Below are 19,917 nucleotides of genomic sequence, written 5' to 3' on the forward strand. Positions count from 1 at the left end.
AGGGAGGCAAAAAAAGGAATTAGTGTGCTTCTAGACTCCTGTTTTACCTCATTAAAATTCTATCAGTGTTAGTGTGGGACAGCGTAGAGAAGCTACCAGCAGTTTGTCATTTATTCCTAGTCAGCTCTCTTCACTGGACATGATTTCATTTTGTTGAACAGGAGCCTGTCTGCAGTTGTTTTTCAACTGCTTTTAACCCCTCTGGAGCTGATGTTGTGTTGGTGATGGTGGAGCTGAGAGAAGACACACCCAACAGGGGAAGAGTAGAGGAGTGCAGCATTGATTATAGCACCAATGTTTGTTTTTGAAATGGCTTATTGTAAATCAGTACTGATGATCTGTGAGCAGACAGCTCAGGAGGGCCAAAACAAGGAGCACAGGATGATTTGTGGTGATTCCACAGTGCATATTAACCCAGATGACACAGCAATGATGTGAAGGGTAGGTGAACGTAGGATTTGTTGTACCTTGTGTGACAGGTCCAGTTGTTTGTTCTGAATGTTCCAAGTTCCTTCAGCTCCTAGAAAGTTAAACCATCCCCTCACAGTGCACTCATTCCCTTCATAGGATGCTGTATGGAAAATGGGTGTTTGATTTCTAAATCTGTGGTTCCAAGTTGTATTTCTACTAGCAGTAGCTATTAATGCTAGTAAATGAAGGTGTCAAAAAATAACTTTTATTCACAGAACTATGCAGATGTTTACCCTCCCCACAAAACCACCAGTCTGGCACAAAAAGTGGAACAGAGGTGTTTGCTTTAATATGGTGCTCACTATAAACCAACATGAAATATCCTCATTGTCATTAAATAAGATCCCCTACAGGTAAAATGGCCTCTGTTGAAAAGCCCATTCCTTAGTTTAATTCTAAACCTACACTTGAACTTCATTTCTTGTGAGAGGCCCTTTGAGATTAGACTGTAAATTCATGTACAGGTCTTTATTGATATTTGAAAGAGAACTAGTTAATCTTTTTGTTGTGAGACAATTGCTGGAGACAGTAAAGAAAGCAGTTGCTGGGCTCCTAATTTCATAAGGCTGACATTTCAAATTCTGCCAAATGCCTTGGTTAAAAAGTGTTTTATTGCATTAATTAAATAGCTTGTTGGAGATGCCACATTGTTGGATACCAGTTTAGGTAACAACAAATAAATTATGAAATTAAATGGGGGAAAGCAGCGGAGGAAGGGAAATTTTCTGAAAAGGAGAGAGGAAGAAACACTAGAAACACTGTTTATGTCCTGTTAGGAAACAAATTGGAGCTTTTTTTTTCCCCTAAAGATCTGCCTGTCATCCATTTCCAAATGAGCTGAGGATATTTCTGCTTTTCAGTCAATGTGAAAGTCAAAGTAAAATAGCAGTAAATAGAATGGAAGAGGCTGAATTTTTACATTCTCATTGGTAAAGAGAACAAAATGATGGCCTAAGTTGTAGGCTGGACTTCCATTGTTCTGCATTGGTATTAGGGTTTCTGGGTGTCCCACTTACCAGTCAGACAGTGTTAAATGAAAACATCTCTTCTTCCCTAGGAGCATTAAAAATTAGACATGGAATTGAAACATGCAAAAGTAGCATGTGTGCTTCTCTTTCTCTGTAACTCCCTGAAAGAATATAGATTGATTAATTGTAGTTTTTTTCTTAGTTGAAGAGAGTTGCTCCAACCAACTTCATTTGGTTGTGAGTCCTTAAACAGGGGACACACATCTCAAACTTCAATTTCCTCAAAATTCTGTGTTAGGGAAGAATTTAAGTAGCTACCTCTTGATTACTGTAGGGTAAAATTGATTTAGAAATAATGCTTTTGCAGAGCAGAACTAATTTTACCTGGAGTGCAGATGTTACCACTCCTGTACTTCTGCAGAGGGAGAAATAATCCTCAGGCACTACGGGAAGGAAGCAGAGCTTCAGCATCTTACCCTGAAGTGTGACCAGGAGAAATAAAGCACAATGAAAGCACTAAGTGCAATTGAGGGCCAGTGGTCTTGAGCACAGTTGGAACAGCCAGGTTGCTCTCCCAGAACTACAGCTTACCTCATTTGATACATGCTCCAGCCAATCCGTTTACCTCCTGTTTCTGCTTTGTGGCTTTTGTAGTGTCACCATTTCAAATTAGAGCAGCTGCTAGTTCCTCACACTTTGGCTTTTTCCTATAATTAAGGCTTATTTGTAGTTATTGCTGTGAAACCTTTGTGGTGTTGCAGACTAAGTACTACAGCACAGAGCTGGATTTAGAATGGAGTTTGAGCCAAGGTGGTTTCTGCAGCAGAGCTCAGCACTAAGCATTGATGATAGCAGTGCACATCTCTAAAGGACAGTGTCCCAAGATAAGCCACATGTTTGTTTCTGGTAGGCAGCGGGATAATATTGTCTTCTAGAAAGCAGCCTATTATATTGGCATAATTACAGGCTGATGGTAAATCAGTTTGAGCTCTCTTGTATGCTTATTTAGTATTATGCCACTTGTAAAGCTGAAAGAAATTGCTGCCTTTTAGTGGTCACTTATTAAGAAAATTACAGTCCAGTAATGAATGTATTATGAAAGCAGTTTATGCATATTAATATCAGACTCTGACCTGAAGTATGGAAACACTAGTCCATATCTTTAGTTTTGCCTTGTAAAATGATTCTGGCTAGAATCAGGCTCAAGTGAAGAACTGACTTGTGATCTATATATGATGCACTAGGTAATTTTGTATGATAAGGCTGTGCATTTTTTTTTAAAAAGTAGTCATGTCCCGAGTTTCCTGTCTAAGCACATGAAAGGAGGGATGGCAAGTCCGCTTTCCTCGTTTCAGCTAGGAGCATGTTGAATGGGAATGCTTGAACTAACTACACCTTTCACTGCAGTGTTACTAAAAGGCAAAGTCCAGCACTGTAATTTCTGAAGCAGAAATTATTTGCATCCAGTTCGAAGAATATCTGATACTTGTTTTCCCAAATATGCCTTCCAGGGTTTCACCAGGCTGTTCATGTTCACGAGGAGTTTGCCAGTCCTAGAGTCCTCCTGGCCTGCTATGAGATAGTCAGTACCTAGTTGAAAAAAAAAAAAAAAAGAAAAAGAAAAAGGGAAAACCCTTATGTAGCAAATAGAATAAGAAAGAACCAAACCAGAATTTCTTTATTTCATACGGATCTGGCATACAGCACCTTTGCCAATTTCATCCAGTTTATGCATGTGCCATCTTATGTGTATAAAATTTCTGTGCATACTGTCACTGCTGGCTCCTGGGCACACAGATTCACTGGTGTCAGGGATGTGCTCAGGGGTTACAACTACAAATTGATTGATGAAATTTATTTAATTCCACTGAGGTTCAGCACACAGATCTGCTGGGACGTGGCAGCTGCTGCTCATGCCTTTGCCCCCCTCCTGGCCTTTACCACCCTCCTTGAGCACTGTGAGCTGGAAAGCAAACATGCTTTGGTGAGGATGAATCAAAGGATGCTGCCCCAGAAAGGCTGATCACAGCTGATATTCCCAAGCACTGTTAAAACGGGAAGCAAAAGCCCCAGTGAGTATTTTGTCCTTACCAGGATTGAGAATGGGACATGTACAGCCCCTGTTGGTCCAGGATTCTGGGTAAATGCTTCTGTTGCTCCGAGCAATTTTCACTTTGCCTGATTTCAGGACCTTCTTTACTTTCACAACAACTTCTGCATGGGTCCCTTTGTCATGAGCAGACAGGATTCTTGCTTTTATTACTGCCAGAAAACATATCCAAATATAGACCAACAATGAATTTCTAAATGAATTTTGGTTAATGCTGCCAAAAGGTAGAATTTTAACACCTTGAAAGAAGACATGAAAAATCCCCCAAAGTGCAATTGTACAGAAAGTACAGTGCTTGTCCACTTCACTGATGGATCTTTTAAATAAAACCTGGAATTTTTCTTTTTAAGTAGAATAAAAACTGGATTTTTCTTTTTAAGTAGTTACCTCATCCTTTTGCCATGTTATTTAGCAACTAGTTTTTAATGGGCTGATGTCAAACACTTGGAAATTCTAGGAAAGCACTTGTATGTATACAAAAGGAAGGGTGTAAAACCCCAACCTGCAGCTACCAGCCTGATTTCAAGCACTGATTTTACACTTTATATTTCCAGTTAGAAAATGTTAGTGCTTTGCTTTAACACTTGTCTCTCGAAAATTCTGTCCTGTGAAAAGGGACTGTCTACAGGAAGGAAGTAAAGAAGTTTCCTGTTAGGCATGTCACATGACTAAAACTCCATGATTGCACAACAAACCAGAACTATTTTTGTTTTGTGGTCCAACACCTGGTTGCCATGATTAATTTCTGTTCCGTTTAATTTCGTAGGATCCCATAACTTTTTAGCATGACAGGCTCATGTAGATCAGCCCCTCAAGCAGGCTTTGTTGTCTCCTGCCACAAGCACATCAAACCTCTGAATCCCAGAGCTTTCCTTTCTTGCTTCATGTGATGGCATGAATCAGGTGTTCATAAACAACAGTTTTAAATACAGTCTTGGTAAATGAGCTATTGGGACCTGCATAATGACTGCAAAAGCAAGGGCATTTCAGATGTGAGGTTTTTTTATAATTTTTTCTTGATGTAGAGGCCAGTCATTCCACTGAGTATTATTCTAGCAACCGTCGTGCTGTAAAGAGGGAAATTAACTGGGTGGAAAGGAGACACTACAGAGCTTTGCATGAAAACACTTTTAAGTTCTGATCAGAAGATGGACATGTCGCTAGACAAAAAAGGCAAAAGAAATCCTACCTCTCAGGACTTTACCAATCCTGTCATTTTTCATAGCTATCAGCTAACAATATGGATAGCAGGAACATTGTGAAATGATCATAGCTTGGGGGCATGTTTCCCACTTACCATAGGCATATTTCATTTGGCAGAAGTCACTGACACTTCCAAGCACCTTCTCCTTGCACACACACTTTTCTAGCAGGGAAACCCCAGAACACAAAAGGTTGGAGAAGAGCCAGGGCATGAGAGAAAAAAGAAGAGCAAACGATCATCAGTTATGAAGTTAGATATCTATATATAAGAACCTTGTGAATAAGTTGGAGAGTGAGCTCAGTTATTTGCAAATGTGTTTCTTGTTATATGATAAAATAATTACTCTGAAATCTTATCAGCACTGTCAAGTAAAATGCAGCCCACATGAGGTCTATTGTACAGTTAATAAACTGGTCCTAGTGAAGAGATTTGGAAGAATCAGATCCAGCTGTAAATCATGTAAGTAATGAGACCTTTGTTTGATCCCATAACCTAAAAAATGCTGATCCTTCCTGGTGTTAATGCAATATCCACCTCAGAAAACTCAAGTTGTGCAGTAAGTGGCACTGTTAACTCTGCCAAGCCACTGGTGATGGCAAGTGCTGATCTTTACAGGGCAGGCAAAACTCAGAACTGTTTAAATACTACAGACAAGCTGGAGATAAGTGGAGCAGATCCAGTCAGGGTGGAGGGTTGAAAGAGCTGGCAACTGAATGTTCCCAACCTCTGGGCTCTACCTGGGTGCCTCAGTGCAGAAAATCCCTGCTCGTGGTCATTCCATTTCCACTCCTCTTCGCTCTCGTTGCTTGGCACTTGGACGAGGTCAGGGATTCGTCCCCCGATGGGGACATTAAAGAAGGGCTCACTGTCATAGCTGGGGGACACACAAACCACAGCATTGTGTTAGGGCACCACAGGGGAGGGAAACAAACAAACAAACAGCTGCCTTTGGCTGTGCCCAGACTGATGAGCTTGCTTTCTTCAGGTTGGGAGTGCAGATATGAGCGAGACTTCATGCCACATAGAGAGATCACAAGGTCTAGGCTTTTATTTAGGCCTCCCACTGCTGACTTAGCATTTTTTAATGTACCTATAAATTGGGCCTTTTTTGCTTACGTTTGTTTGTTTTTAGGAAATTATGTAACTTAGTGACCACTTGTTGATGTCACTGGGACCTGAGGACAGCTGCAGGACCTGTAGAACTGCAAGTGCTCAGCAAATCATTTTTCCCTAGGCATAAATGAGGCAGACTCTTCCAACTCTTCCATCTATTTCCAAAGCAAAGATGTGTTTAAAGACCGTGACATATATCCATGGGGTTGTGGAAATGACTGTTATTACTGCAAAGATTAATCTGTTCAAGACTGCCTTGAATAATGCAGTGGACTTAAAGGTGTAAATATAACTTACAGAACCTTTTATGATTTACAGCCACCTTTTCAAATGATTGTGCACCCTCCATATTTTGTTATTTTTTGTTATTTTTTGAATTTTTGTTATTGCTGCAGAATTTGTTTCGTTTCAGAGTCCCATCTCAGAGTGCACCCAGAGCAGAGCTTCCTTACCCATTGAGACACGTCCCAGTGCGCTGGTCACAGTCTCTGGCGCAGTCACAGGGGCGGCAGCCGTTTTCTCCAAAGCCCCAGTAGCCCACGAGGCACCTGTCACAGCTGGGACCTGCCACTCCTGGCTTGCAGTAGCAGAATCCTGTCCGGGGGTGGCATCTCCAGCTGCTGCTGAACGTGGTGTTGGCTGAACCCATGGGCTGGCAGGCACAGGCTGTGGACACACAGCAAGAGGCAATTCAAATGATGTGCCATGGGGTCAGCTGCTCAAGTGACATTTTTGCAAGGCTGATGTACTTCATGCCCCGTAGTTTTAAGTCAGAACTAGTAAACATTGCATTTCAGCCTACATTCACTTTTTTTTTTCTTTTTAGTTGGTTAGACAAAGCAAAACAAGTACAACTATGAGCATTTGTGTATAAAAGTCAGCCCTTCTCTACTACACAAATTGTGACCACACAGGGTTTTCAAGTGATACCAGAAAGCCTCCTCTGTGTGTTCATTTTTAAAGGGGCTTGAAGGTGCCCCTTTAAAAGTGTTTTGCAGAAAGATTCACTAGCAAGGGCAAGGGAAAGATTTACAGCTATTGCCTACATTGCCTTTCCTGTAAACACAGAGATCACAAAACTGCTGTTTCCTCTGGGGTAGATGCAGATTATACAGGTGGTTCAGATGACCTGAAGCATTTTCAATTTTTGCCTCCAAAGAGTGCACAAAATTCCTTAAATTCCTTTCTAAAGTGCTAAACATCACACCATGCAGTACTGTATGTGCTTAAAGAAACTGATAATTTATTTTTTTTTACAAATGCATGAGCAGATTTTTTCAAGGAAGGCTAGCAGAATGAGAGAAGACCTCTAAACTTACTAGATGTATTTTACATGTAGCTGAAAATGAGCAAATAGGAGGAAAAATCTCAAAATCTTTCAAATACTGTTGCCAGTTTCACACCAGCCTAGCAAGTCAAGGCAATTTGGCAGGAAAACAGATAGTTACAGCTCCTGTGGGCATCTCTTCCTGCACAGACAATAAATTGCCATAATCCCACACCACTGGTACATTCCTGATGTGACAGCATCAGGGAGGGATGTACAGAGAGGTGCAAGCCAGCACAGTTGACTCCTCTCCATCAGGGCAGAACCTGGCTGGGATGCCAGCAGCTCTGCAGAAGTAAAATACAAGCAGTAAACAAACCCACTCATCTCTGATGTTCAGACAAGTTTGATCAAAATGAGAACTGAACTCCAGGCCTTCGTATTTCAGCTCTCTTTTCTCTTAAGAATGCAGTATGCCCTGACTTTCACTCATAGCGCACTGAAAAGATAATGCCTCACTACTTCATCCATCTGGAAGAGGAAAGAAATAAAAATTGTGTGGGTAAGGCCTGCTTTTACAGAGATTTTCAGTTAAATGTTGGACACCTAAGGTGTTTAGATAGCTTGGATCAGAGGCCAGCCTTTTTGGATGATTATTTGAACTAAACATGATCTCCAAAGCTTTTGAAGTTTGCCCATCATTGTTTCTGATCAAACTACTTTTCTTCATGAGCTCCCAGATAAGAGACTAAATGAACACTCTGATCCCACACATCACTTTTGAAGAGGAAAGGGGCAAATATATGACTAAATAAAATCTTAAATGTAGCAGGGACAGATTCACTTTCATCTGCAACCTCATATTTGAAACTCAGGAAAAGAAAATACCTTTTGAAAATAGTACAAGAAGAAGGGCAAGCAATTTTCTTTAAAGGGCATTTCTCTTATGATCTGTTTGCCATATAGTTATTTTTTCCCCCCAGTGCCCTGTGTTCTTTATGCCAATAACTTCAATAATATTATTATACTGCTGTGGATGGATCTGGGCCCGTTGTGCTCAGGGGACTCTAGCACAACAGCCTAGGGACAGAAAAGCCACGTGCTGCCATGGGCAATGTGCTGGGCACAATGGGCAGGCTGGCGCAGGGCAGCAGCCTCCCTGCTTGCCACAGAGCAGTCTCGACTTTGGGAGCACACCCAGGGCTTGTGCTGTCAGTTCTGGAGAGCAGGTGGAACACTGAAGCGCTCATTAGCCCTGACAGGTTCAAAGGAAGGTCTGGTTTTTTGCTGCTAAACTTGATTTCACCCCCACCCCATTTTTGCAGGGCTGACTACATCACCCTAAAAAAAGAGACTCTATGTCAGTCACTGAAAACAATGGATGTCATAGGTATGGAGATAAGGACGGGAAACACCCTTCCTTCACTGCAGACAGGTTTGAGACACAAGGAGTAAGAGTTTGCCAACATCACGGTTACTTGAATCCAGGATGGTTTTCGCTGTAATATTGTAATGTATAGCATCTGCCTGTGGAGTTTTCACTTAAAATGCCTTCGATTTCTGCAACCTCTGGGTCTGTCTTTATCCCTCTTATTTCTAGTTTTTGGGTTTCATCAGTGAGAGTCACTTAACAGATGGGCAGCTCACATCATTAGACTATCCTATCCCCAGCTGAGACTGGAACCTGATTCAGGAAGATGAAACTTCTCCTACCCTATTCCAAAGGGAAAACGTTACAGCACAGCGACTGAAAGCACTGGTGAAAGCTGATGAGGAAACAGAAAACAAAAGTGCCTTTTCTTTTTAATTTTGAGGCTACAGTTCAATAAAAATAGTGTTCCCAGATGAACTGTGGGACATATTCTCAAGTTAGAAACTGGAACAGCTTCTGGTGCATCAGAAAGCAAGCTGAATCAATACATGTACAACACTTTCAGATGAGTTATACAAGTGGCTTACAAACTCTTTACTCAGTCTGTGTTTATTTAGCATTTCAGCTTGGGTGGGTGCATTGTCTGGCTTCCAGAGTATTACAGCCAAAATCCCAGTTGTGCATCTAAGGTAACTCCTAAAATAAGAGCCCACATGTCACATGGTGAAGGGGCAGCTGTGGCTGACTGGGTTTTTATCTGTTTAACACTACCATGGATTTGCAAATAAACCTCACTATTAAAGAAACATAAAAGCAAGTTTCCAAAACCTTACCCTTTAACATTTTCCAATATTTGACAACCTTTTCCCACTGGTTTTTGCTTATTTTCTCTTGGCAAACCCTCATTTTCTCTCCATCCACCTCCCTGTCTAACAAAACAGCAGCCAGTGTGACAATGGCCTTGTTTGTCAAAGGCATCATCAATTATGTTAGGGACGGTGTGCAGACAATCCTGGCTCAGAGCTGGGCAGTTTGTTTTGGTTCTCCCCTTGACAGCAGCATAGTGAAAAACAATTTTACTTTAGAGTTGCCTGTTGGTCACAGAGTGTCACAAAGCATCCTCTTACCTTTTAGTCTCACTCCCATACTAAGTTTTTGTGAGACACTACTGTAAAAGGGAGGAGACAAGAAATAATGAAAAATGAATAATTCATACTGCAATCCCCACTCAAGTCCCTAATAAATCTGTCTGCCCTCAGCACAGCTGTTTTCCCATGTAATTAGACACAGATGTAAAATATAATATTGGTTGTAACAATATGGTCCCAGCTTACAGGTGCTCCAAGTAAGTCAGTGGCCTATGAGGTATCTTAAACTTTTGTCTAATAATACTGCATAAGATATAGCTGTGAGCAGACTTGCTATTTGATTTTTAAAAAAACTGGCAAAATAAAAAAATCAAACAGTCTTTTGAGTCTGAAATATATACATGTGCATCTTGGGAGTATATGATCAAACCAGTGTGATTTTTAAAGCATGTCAGGTGTGGGAATGGACTCTGCCAATGATGTTTCTTAAATGAAGGAAATAAGATAGCTCTGTGTGTGGTCAGGGCTGATTAAGACAGACTTTGAACCAAGATGTGATGGGGCCTTTGTGATATTAGAATTAAAAGTTCACTCCCTCTGCTCAGAAGTAAAAGGATGAGAAGCAGAGCCTTTCATACCATGTGTGTGTGCATGTGCATCTGGGCACATTTTAATTTTCTAGCCTTGTTCATTTGAGTAAAAAAGCTTGTTTTCCTGGAGACCCTTTTTAATCGGTCTACATGCCTGCATTACTTTTAAGCTAAGCAAAGGGTGAGTACAAAAGATGGTGCCATTTCAGAAGGATCCCTTAAGCCTTGGAATAAGCCACAGGAAAGAGCCAAGGATACAGCAGCTTTTCTAACCATTGGTTAGGAAACAATTAGGCTTTTGAGTCAAAGCTCCCATACAAGTCTATATACAAACTACTTAATCCTGTGTTGTCACCCCCAATAACAGGCAGGTGTGTGCCTTGCTCAGGGACTCTTTTCAGCCTTTTTTTCTTTTTAATATAGATCTAAGCAGTGTCCAAACAAGGCTCTGCCCATGACCCTGCTCTCATTCATCCCAGCTGGTAGGAACAGGAGAAGCAAAGGGATCAGAGGCAGGCTACCTCTGCAGACAAAAAGGAATAGCAGATTCACACTTCCATATCAAATTTCAGCAGATTTTTTTTCTTCTGAGAGAATGTCTTTGCAGTCTCATACTGGAGGGTCAGCTAAGGGTGGTTTAGATAGTGCCAGGAGATCCAATTGTTATACAACTTTTTTTTTTTTTTCAGAGCAGATTAAGAGAGAATGCTATTCATTATTATGACTAATGCTTAAAGACTGTTTCTGGGCCTGGGCAGTGTCCTGTTAACTTTCTGGGAGCCTGAGGGGGATGTCACAGCTGAACCTAGACTTTGCTCTGGATGGCAGAGCACTCTTCAAGCGTGCTTTCTCAAAGGATTAGCACAGCATTTCATTCAGCTTTTTCATCAGACTTCCTTTCCCAGCTCAGTATCTACTGTACACAAGGGTCAAGTTTTCATCTCCCATTGAAAGTTTTTTTTTCCTCTGAGCTCAAAATGGGAAGATGGGCACTAGGTTGCACTGACCAAAACCTTTAATTCAGTCTGCTCTTTGCAGTTTATTGCTGCTTTTCAACACTTGCTTATTGCATGGGATTTTCATTTAGTGTTGTTAGTCTGGCACTGTTTGCATGAATTCCTCAAAGTGAGACGATGCCTTGGAATTGGTACACTTAAATCCTAAAAAACATGCTAATCCAGAAGTGGCAGCTCTTCAATTTATAATCAGCAGGCTGAGGTATGACAAAAATCTATCTGGTGTTCTCATATATTGTCTAGTATATTAGCAGTGCTCAAAATAGAAACTTTTTCTACTGAGAAACCAGAGTTGGTTTTAGAGTCACACAACCTGAACAACCTGGACCACCCCCAGTGAGGTTTACTGGCAATGCAAGTTTTCAATGTAAAGTATAGAGAAGAGGGCCTCTATCCTGCACATCCTGCAGGAGGCTTTGCAGTTCAGTGTTAGCTGATGATGGTCCTGGAAGAAAAACCTTCCCTCTACCAAACTGAGTCTGTTCTAACCAAAGCCTGTCTCCACTGGTGTTTCTGGTTTTGCTGTCTCTGATATTAACCAAAGTAGTGAAGTGTTCCCTGAAAACTCTCTGTGGAGGTGCACTGTAACACAAAGTGCACACTTGTACACTGCCTGCAATCCTCATGGGGAAGTGTTTGGGGATCAGGCCTTCCATCATACAAAGTGCTACCTATAATGGGAATTTGTCAAATCTTATTGTGGGAATTCTCTTATTTGCCTTAAATAAAAGGGAAAAGGCACAGATTAACCACCTCCTTCCCAGTTTTCTCTTAAGTCTGTAGTTATATCCAGAGTTCCTCCTATTCCCACAGAGGTGCAAGCATTGTGTACACAGGTTCTGCAAAAGCCAAGTGAGCTGCAATGCCTTTTCCTTATATCTTGATATGGCAAGCATTCATGAATGCCTTTAAACCCCTGGGAAAGGTCCCCTTGACTTGAATCATTCACAGATAGGGTCCTGCTTACTTTGCTGCTGAATCAAACCCATTAAATTCATCTCAGCTAAGAGAAACTCTAGTGCAGGCTAGTGATCCAGAGTACCTCTTAAGGAAATAGATATGCTTTAGAGGGTAATTCAGTCCATCTCTTTCAGGCATCTACCTTAGGCTGCAATAAATAATTCCCCAGAGGTCCCTCTGTTTCTCCACTGACAGAACAAGGAGCCTAGAAAAGACATATAACTTTCAGTGACTAAAGCAGGACGGCAGCTCTCTAGGCCTGAGCATGCAACTCACAGTGGAGACAATTGCATTTGGGGGCCTTCTGCTGGCAGCAGCACCTTCCCAGGTGAAAAGAACATTGTTGTGCTTCACTGGCACAGCAGGAATAAAGCTCTTTCAACAAGGTAAATTTCTGAACAGTTTTTCTCTTGCTATGCAGAGTATTGGCAGGGGTTACTGAGAGACCTGTAAACAGACCAGACAAGAGAGGCAGACGTAGAGTCAAGGTCTGATTTCATCTAGGCAAAGAGTTCTAGGGTTTCCAGACAGATAGGCTGTATTTTCAAACAATGTTTTTTCCTCTTTGCTGCTCTCCAGTGCTCCTTGACTTTAGCAGTTATCTAGCATTACACATGATGCTGGTTACTGCACCATCTCCCTGCTGCTCAGTACAAGAGTTCATACACAGATTCTTCCAGGTGCTATGAGATTGAAAGCTAATCTTCTGGCATAACAATTTGTTCTCATTACAATATTCTCCTGTAGCAAATCTGCTCGGAGTAGAAACAGAACTAGAAAAGGGCTACTATTGAACACTACAGGGTGAGCCAGATAAGCTCACCCTCTGCCCTGTCTGCTGATTCATGTTCTGTGATGAACATTGTGAAAATCAGAAGAAAAAGTTGTGTGGAAGCAGTCTGCTGTCACCAAGTTCCAGTGGGAAGAAGGCAAAAGAGCAGAAACATTGGATATGTTGGGCACAGAAAGGACTCACAGGATATATCACAGAATATCACAGGACTCACAATCCTAATGAGAGGAGTAACCTAAATGTTTAAGAGGAATCATGTTGAAGAACATGAAAAGGGTCAGAAAAGCTTCAAAAGCTCATTATGTCAGTGGGCAAGAAGTCAGATAACAGAGAATGAAGTTCTCTCTGCAGGCAACTGATGTCTGAGCTATGGGGAAGGAAAATTATCCAAAGGGAAAAAAAATTTAAGTATATTGCTGGAAATAGCAACCTCTCAAACAGATGTGAGATAGAATCAGACACGTGAAGCCTGGCAGGATACTCAGGAAATGTTTGCTCTAAATGAGGGAGATTTGGGCTCTTTGCCAGACTGGCTGGGTGCAAACTATCTTGATCCAGAGGTTGTACATCCTCTGTGTGCAGCTATTAGTGCCTCTGTGCCCAAGACACACCCTAACACATTCAGCTGAAGTGTTAATGATGCAATTAATTTGGGCAGAGCACCCTATAACAGCTGTAAGTCTGGAAATAAGTCTGAGTTCTGATGTATTTGTTTCCAAGTGAATATGCAGAGTTCCAGGCTTCCTGGATCTTCTGCATCCATTCTATGTATTTATGTGCACACATGTTGCACAATCAAATGGAATTTAACAATAGCTTGCACATAGGCTCACAGAGTCTTGACATGTACAGAAAAAAACCCCAGGTAAATAAAATGTGCCTCAAGAGAAAAGGAACGATGTTAATTTAAAATCAAACACAAGAAGAATGTACCTTTCCCCAGGAGGTAATGCATTTGGAGAATTGAATCAGTTATCACAAAAAAACATGTCATAACATGGGGACAAATAGACACAAAAATTCAGGATGATCACCTTTGATCAAAACCTCCTGTAGTTTAGGAAAAGAATACAAAGAAAAGATAATGATGCTCATGAATTACCTCTGTAGGAATTACTGATTCTATAGAAATTATTTTGTTCTTGTAATGATTCTTTCACCATTCATTTTTTACCTCGTGTAGGATGGTCACTTACGTTTGCAGACCTCTGGAGAAGACAGGGGCTTCCCTCTGTCCCTGTAAAAGCCAGGTTTGCACCTCTGGCAGCGATGTCCCTCCGTGTTGTGCTTGCAGTTGTCACAGACTCCCCCACTGCGCTTCCCCGAGGCCAGCCACACGCTCAGGTCGAAGTGGCAGCTCTCGGCGTGGCTGTGGCAGCGACACTCTGGTGAGGACAGGGGAACGAGCTTCAGGCTTTTGTAACTGACGTACTAATCATGGTAGCATTTTCCAAACCAGTCTGGCAGTATTTTAAACCCTGCCAGAACCTGGTATGTGGGGGGTGTAGCTACATGAAAACCAGATTTCTGGCTTGTAAATTCCACTCCCCAATTGCCCCAGTGCAGAAAAACACCTGCCCACTGAAGTTCTCCATCAATGACCAGCAATTTATCCCCGGTTTCTGTAATGGCACCGTTACTGTAAATCACAGAAGTCTTTGTGGGGGAGCTTTGCTTGTTGTTATGGTGAGTGCTCACCCCGAGAGCCTGGGTCAGTAAACTCCTTTCCACTTACTTCTGCATTCATTGGGTGCCCCTGTTTTCCCATCTCCTGGCTTCCAAGGCTGGTCGTTGTAGAGCGGAGCACATTTCTCACAGTGGTCCCCTGCCGTGTTGTGTCTGCACACACACTTCCCATGGACCTGCCAGGGAAAAGAGAGCAGTCAAATGGCTGCAGGAACAGGTGGAGACCCCAGCAGCCTCTTGAGGAGCTGGGGCAATTCCCACACAGCTGAATGGCTCTCTTAGGAAACCCACAGAGCCTGGAGCTAAAACATGTAGCTCTCTCTTTTCACAGTTATTAGTGATGTAGAATTTTTCCTATACCTTACAAAATGGAGCAACAATTTAACTCTCAGTTGGCTATTTAACTACTGCATTGATGAACAATCTGTAGACTCTAAATTTGGTGAGCTAACAGGTCTTATTTTGATTTACAAGTTCAGGGCAAGAGCATGCAAAGAGTATCAAATATACTCTGGGCTAGCAGGCTAGCTCTGTTAGAGCCAAGTCACAGGAGAGCACAGGCTAACAGGATGCTGGGCTCTGTCTTATTTGACATTAACACTGATCTGGAAATTGTAGTATGGAGTCTAAATATAGGGAAGTGAAATCACCATGAATTATGAAATTTGAAATTGTTAGATGAATGAGGAAATAGTCATGGACATCCTAGCACAGTTAAAAATGTAGCAAAAATATTAAAAATGGAAAAACACCAACCAGTACTCCCACAGAAAAGTGGGAGAGCTTTAAGCCATTCTGTGAGGAAGGCACTGATATTTTAACTTAGGTACAATAGGCACCAGCCTACCAACTTACATATGACTATATATAATTAGATTAGTAGAAAAGACCCAGTAAAATTTTGGGCTATGGAACTAAGAGCACTATAACTCCAAGAGGACAAAAAATTGTACCTGCAATGCTGTGCTCAGTTTTGAACATCTTATTACCAGATAAATTAGGAATTAGAAGATGTTCAACAAAAATGAGCAAAAGCTGCCTGAAGAATGGGGTTCAGGTACATAAACCCATCTAAGCTAGAAACAATACATAGCATTTGATGGGCAAATAAAGTGCAAAATGTCTTGACTAAGACTGGCTGAATAATTCTCTCCATAACTATTTGCTTGAAAAGTTACTTGAAGAAGGAACTTGCTTCCTTTGTACTTACTTACCTTCATTGGAACACAATAATGATTTTTAGTCATGGAAATATTCAAATACATATCAGATTTGGAAGCAGATATTCACACCAGAAACCAGATCTTGCAAACCGAGCTAGTCCAGCCTTCAAAGTTACCATTGAAACTACTTCTGCTCTCAAGTAATTTTTCACACCAGCAATAAAGCAGCCACTTCCACAATAAACTGTGATTTGGTGCATAAGATTCTGTAATATTAACCATATCTAAGAACAGCCTTACAGAAGGGCTTTTATGTTGTTGCTAGTTTTGTTTGTTTTTAAATAAATAAATAGTAGTCCAATATCTGTTTGCAATGCCTCAGGGAAAGGATTTGACAGAGAAATTTTTTGGAGGAAATATCAAGCATAGGGTGTGAGAGAAAGGGAAGGGTGGTACCATAAGTCATGTTCTACATTTATCACACCAGCAGCTTCTATAATGCCAGGAGACACAGGTACTAGAGCAGAGATGCCCAGGGGTTAGACCCCTGTCCCTCCGCGGGCTGGTGAGGATCCTGAGCTCAGCACAGCTCTGCTGCACATAAAAAAGCCAGGCTGAAACATCATTTTTACTGGTGTGCGAATTGACTTTAACCCTTTCACCTCACCATTAACAGGAGTCCCGTTTCTCCTCCGAAAGCCAGGCTCTCCCCGCAGCCCCGCTCCCCATCTGGCAGCGCAGGCAGCCCGGGTTCAGCCGAGCCGCCTCCCAAGAGCGGTGGCTGGATGTGCTCCCCTGCCCCCAAACTCATGTTCCCGCAGCAATTTGCTCTCCGCTGCCCTGGTTTCTAATCCTCCCCGAGCAGAAGCGGTGCAGGGAGCAGAGGGATCGGCCGCAGCTGATGCCACGGCCGCTCCACGGGCGGCTGGCTCGGCCGCCGCCTCCTCCCGGCGCTGAGCGCGGCTGCGGCTCCGTCCGAGCCGCTCCCACCCTCGCACGGGAAACTCATCCACGTTCAAGGCATGAACAGCGTGACAAATGGCCGAGAAAAAGGCAAAAATACTGATGCCACAGCGTTGTGCTTTTCCCAGAGTTCCCTTTTTCATATTTTTCCCTAGTTTGACACTTCAGGCTTTAAGTTCTCCCCTGTGGTTACAGGGGCTGCTCTTAAGGAGGCAGAGAACAGAAGAAAGGTAAAATGAACCTGACCCAGAACTATAGATTTGCATGTCTCCAAACTTCAGACTCCACCTGAACTTCACAGCTCATCCTAAAATGGATCAGAACAAAATCCTAGATCTCTTCAATTAGGAAATACTTCTTGAAATGTATTTCTATGTAAAATCTGCAAGTTAGCCCATTTTATATTTTAGGAATACATGTAAAAGCTCTGTGTTCACTATAGTAAAAAAATTATATGAAAAATGCTGAGACCGTGCAATGGGAAATGGTAGAATTAAACCATGCAATCTCATTCTAGCCTTGAATGACATGATCAAATATTCATTATTCCACAGGACCCTGTGCTTACAGTGTGCAGCACAGATGGTGTGAACACTCATGAACAATTATTCAGAAAAATAAACAGGAAAATTCAGTGGGAGAGGAAAGGAAAGGTCGAGTTATTCTTTGGAAAGTAGATGTGTTAGTTTGCTCATTGTCCACTGCTTTGTTTGAACTGTAGTTTGTGGCATGTTGTGATCAGGACACAGGCAGAGAAGAGGCTTCCTACCTGTGATCCCTGCTATGGAACAGCTCCCATATCCACGTGGAAGGATGACTGGCTCTCCTGCTGGCTGTCTGCTTGGCTTTTCAGCCCTTTTGTCTAAGCCATTGAACAGGCACAGGGAAACAGGGAAGTTGGCATGGAGCTTCTTTTAGAAAGTGTTTGGGTACTATCATTTTTGTCATAGATTTAAGAAGGCAAAGAGAATTGACTGGTATTGGTGCAAAGGTAAAGCAAGATGAAAGACAAAGTAGTCTGCCATATGTTGTCTGTGCATGGGTATCAAGGAATATTTTTTCCATGGAGAGTAATCTCAGATAGCATTCACAGGTGAAACAGCTACAGAAGAGAGTGCAAGATGAAGTGACAATGAATTACAGAAAGGATTTGGATAGGGGAAGGGAACAAAGATGGACAGCTCACATTGAACACAAAAGAAAAATGATTAATGGATGTAAGTGGCCATCACAGAAAGACAGGTTAATGCAGGAAAAGCTGAGCTGTGGAAGACACTTGTTACATTTAAGTGTAAGATGAAATAAGGCTAGGTGAAGTGGCTGTGAGTAATGAGACAATTTGTTCTGTTAGAGAGGAAGAGATAGGAGAGGCAGCCAGAGACTAAAGTCCAGGAAGGAGCAAGAATGAAATACAGGAAACCATGAGATAAAATAGGAAATGGGATATCTGCTTAAAGACAGGAGAATATGAGAGTCACACTCAACAGCAGCACAAGGAGAGCAGGTGTTTCCCTGAGTTGTTATTCACTGCTAAAATAAGTCTGCACTTCTCCCACCAAAGTGTGACCAAAAAGCTGAAAAACAGCAATCTCTACCAAATGCAAGATCTCAGGATTTACTGGATCACAAATATCACACCAGGGAAGAGAAGACAATCAGGCAAGTACAGATCCAGGGAAACTAGGCTGACACTTTTCTGTGCCCTGGAAAGCAGGGTGAGATTTACGTGGAGATAGCGATGATTAATAAGATGAGGAGTGTCAGGAAGCAACAAGGGCCAGTTGCTCTTTAAGGGCCAAAGAGCTACAAGCTGAGGTTTTCAACAGCAAAGGCTGTGCCCTTACTGAGAGGGCACCATCCCAAGCATTGTGGGCAGAGCAGGGGGCTGGCACCACAGAAACAAAAAGGAAAGGGGCTGGGACAATTCAGGAGCAGCAAGAGACAGGCCAAGAAAGACATAACATGGATGCAAAGTCCATTTAGGGGGCAGAATGAGAGACAAGATACAGCACAGGCCAGGGAAAGGTGCAGGGGGAATGTGCAGACCTCAAGCAGAGCCCCAACACCCACCAGGAGACTGGGCCAGAGGCAGGGATGCAAACAAACAGCAAGAGCCCTGGCTGAGCTTAAATAGCACCCCAAAGCCAATGGACAGAGAGCACGGGTGAGAGTCCCAGGTGGGGCTGGTCAGGCTGTTAAAGTTCTATTAGTGCCTTCAGGACACTAATAATAACACTGTGGTTTTCCCTGGATTAATGTCATTGGAATCTTTAGCATATCTGCCTACAAAGAAGCACCTGAGGTAGGAGATACTTCAGCCTTCTTCATCTGGAGCTGCCAATCCAGGTGGAGGAAGCTTGAAAGCAAGGTGTGAGAAACGGAGGCAAAATTCATGCCACTAGTTAGGAAAAAAAACAATTTTTAGCTAGAGCCTGAGTAGTTTATGACACTTATTTATATGAATGCATATAAATGTATTGGTACAGCAGATGAAAAATGGAGATCCAGGGGATTTCTGTATCACCTCTATATTTCAGTTTGTTCTTTTGTTCCATAGGTAACACTGCATCACTTGACATATCCTGATCTTAGGTACAAAAGTGTTTAGGTGTATATGGACTTCTCCACTGTGCTCACTGCTGCAATATTTGAGTACTTTGGAAAGATTATGAAATTTATTTTTGACACCTCTCTTCATCTGCTTTTTCTCATTACTCTGATAACTGCATTGTCTCCGAGGCTCTTTCCCATTCATTGTATTGAGAGTTCAGTTACTTTCACGACTTTTTTGAAACTGGATAGTGTCTTCCAAAGTTATTGTGGGCAATGGATCTGAGAAAAAGATGCAGGCAGACAGAGTGTGTGATTGTATAAACCTCCCCATTTCATAATACCAGTCTGAAGTCCCATGTGCATCCCCTGGAATAGTTTGTGTTCTTGCACTCCTGCTCTCCAAGTGCATTCAGCTTGCTCCTGTCACTAATGCAGGCTGTCAGCTTTGAAAATTAAAACTTTAAATGTTTAAACATTTAAATGCTTTAAATGTTGATATTCTGGCTTCTTCATACTTCAAGTTTTCTAATCAGTTTTGCAAAGGGTAGACATAAACTGACATACCTGAATTTAGAGGATATAATTAGTCCAGGAAAGGAA

General features: G+C 42.0%; 1 protein-coding gene across 1 annotated transcript in view; it reads right to left on the minus strand.

Moving 5' to 3' along the window:
* Positions 1 to 924: 924 nt before the first annotated feature.
* Positions 925 to 19,917, minus strand: part of LOC121352446 (netrin-4-like) — a 45,412-nt gene continuing 26,419 nt past the window's right edge. Inside the window, exons 4-10 of the mRNA XM_041465399.1 lie at positions 14,688 to 14,814; positions 14,149 to 14,337; positions 6,319 to 6,532; positions 5,491 to 5,627; positions 4,847 to 4,915; positions 3,531 to 3,701; positions 925 to 3,029 (exon numbers count right to left, since the gene is read on the minus strand). Of these exons, the coding sequence (XP_041321333.1) occupies positions 2,893 to 3,029; positions 3,531 to 3,701; positions 4,847 to 4,915; positions 5,491 to 5,627; positions 6,319 to 6,532; positions 14,149 to 14,337; positions 14,688 to 14,814 (1,044 nt within the window). The 3' untranslated portion in view covers positions 925 to 2,892. The remainder of the gene's footprint in view (positions 3,030 to 3,530; positions 3,702 to 4,846; positions 4,916 to 5,490; positions 5,628 to 6,318; positions 6,533 to 14,148; positions 14,338 to 14,687; positions 14,815 to 19,917) is intronic.

This window comes from Pyrgilauda ruficollis, unplaced genomic scaffold (assembly GCF_017590135.1).
Source record: "Pyrgilauda ruficollis isolate IOZ18807 unplaced genomic scaffold, ASM1759013v1 scaffold10, whole genome shotgun sequence".
Taxonomy (NCBI): Eukaryota; Metazoa; Chordata; class Aves; order Passeriformes; family Passeridae; genus Pyrgilauda; species Pyrgilauda ruficollis.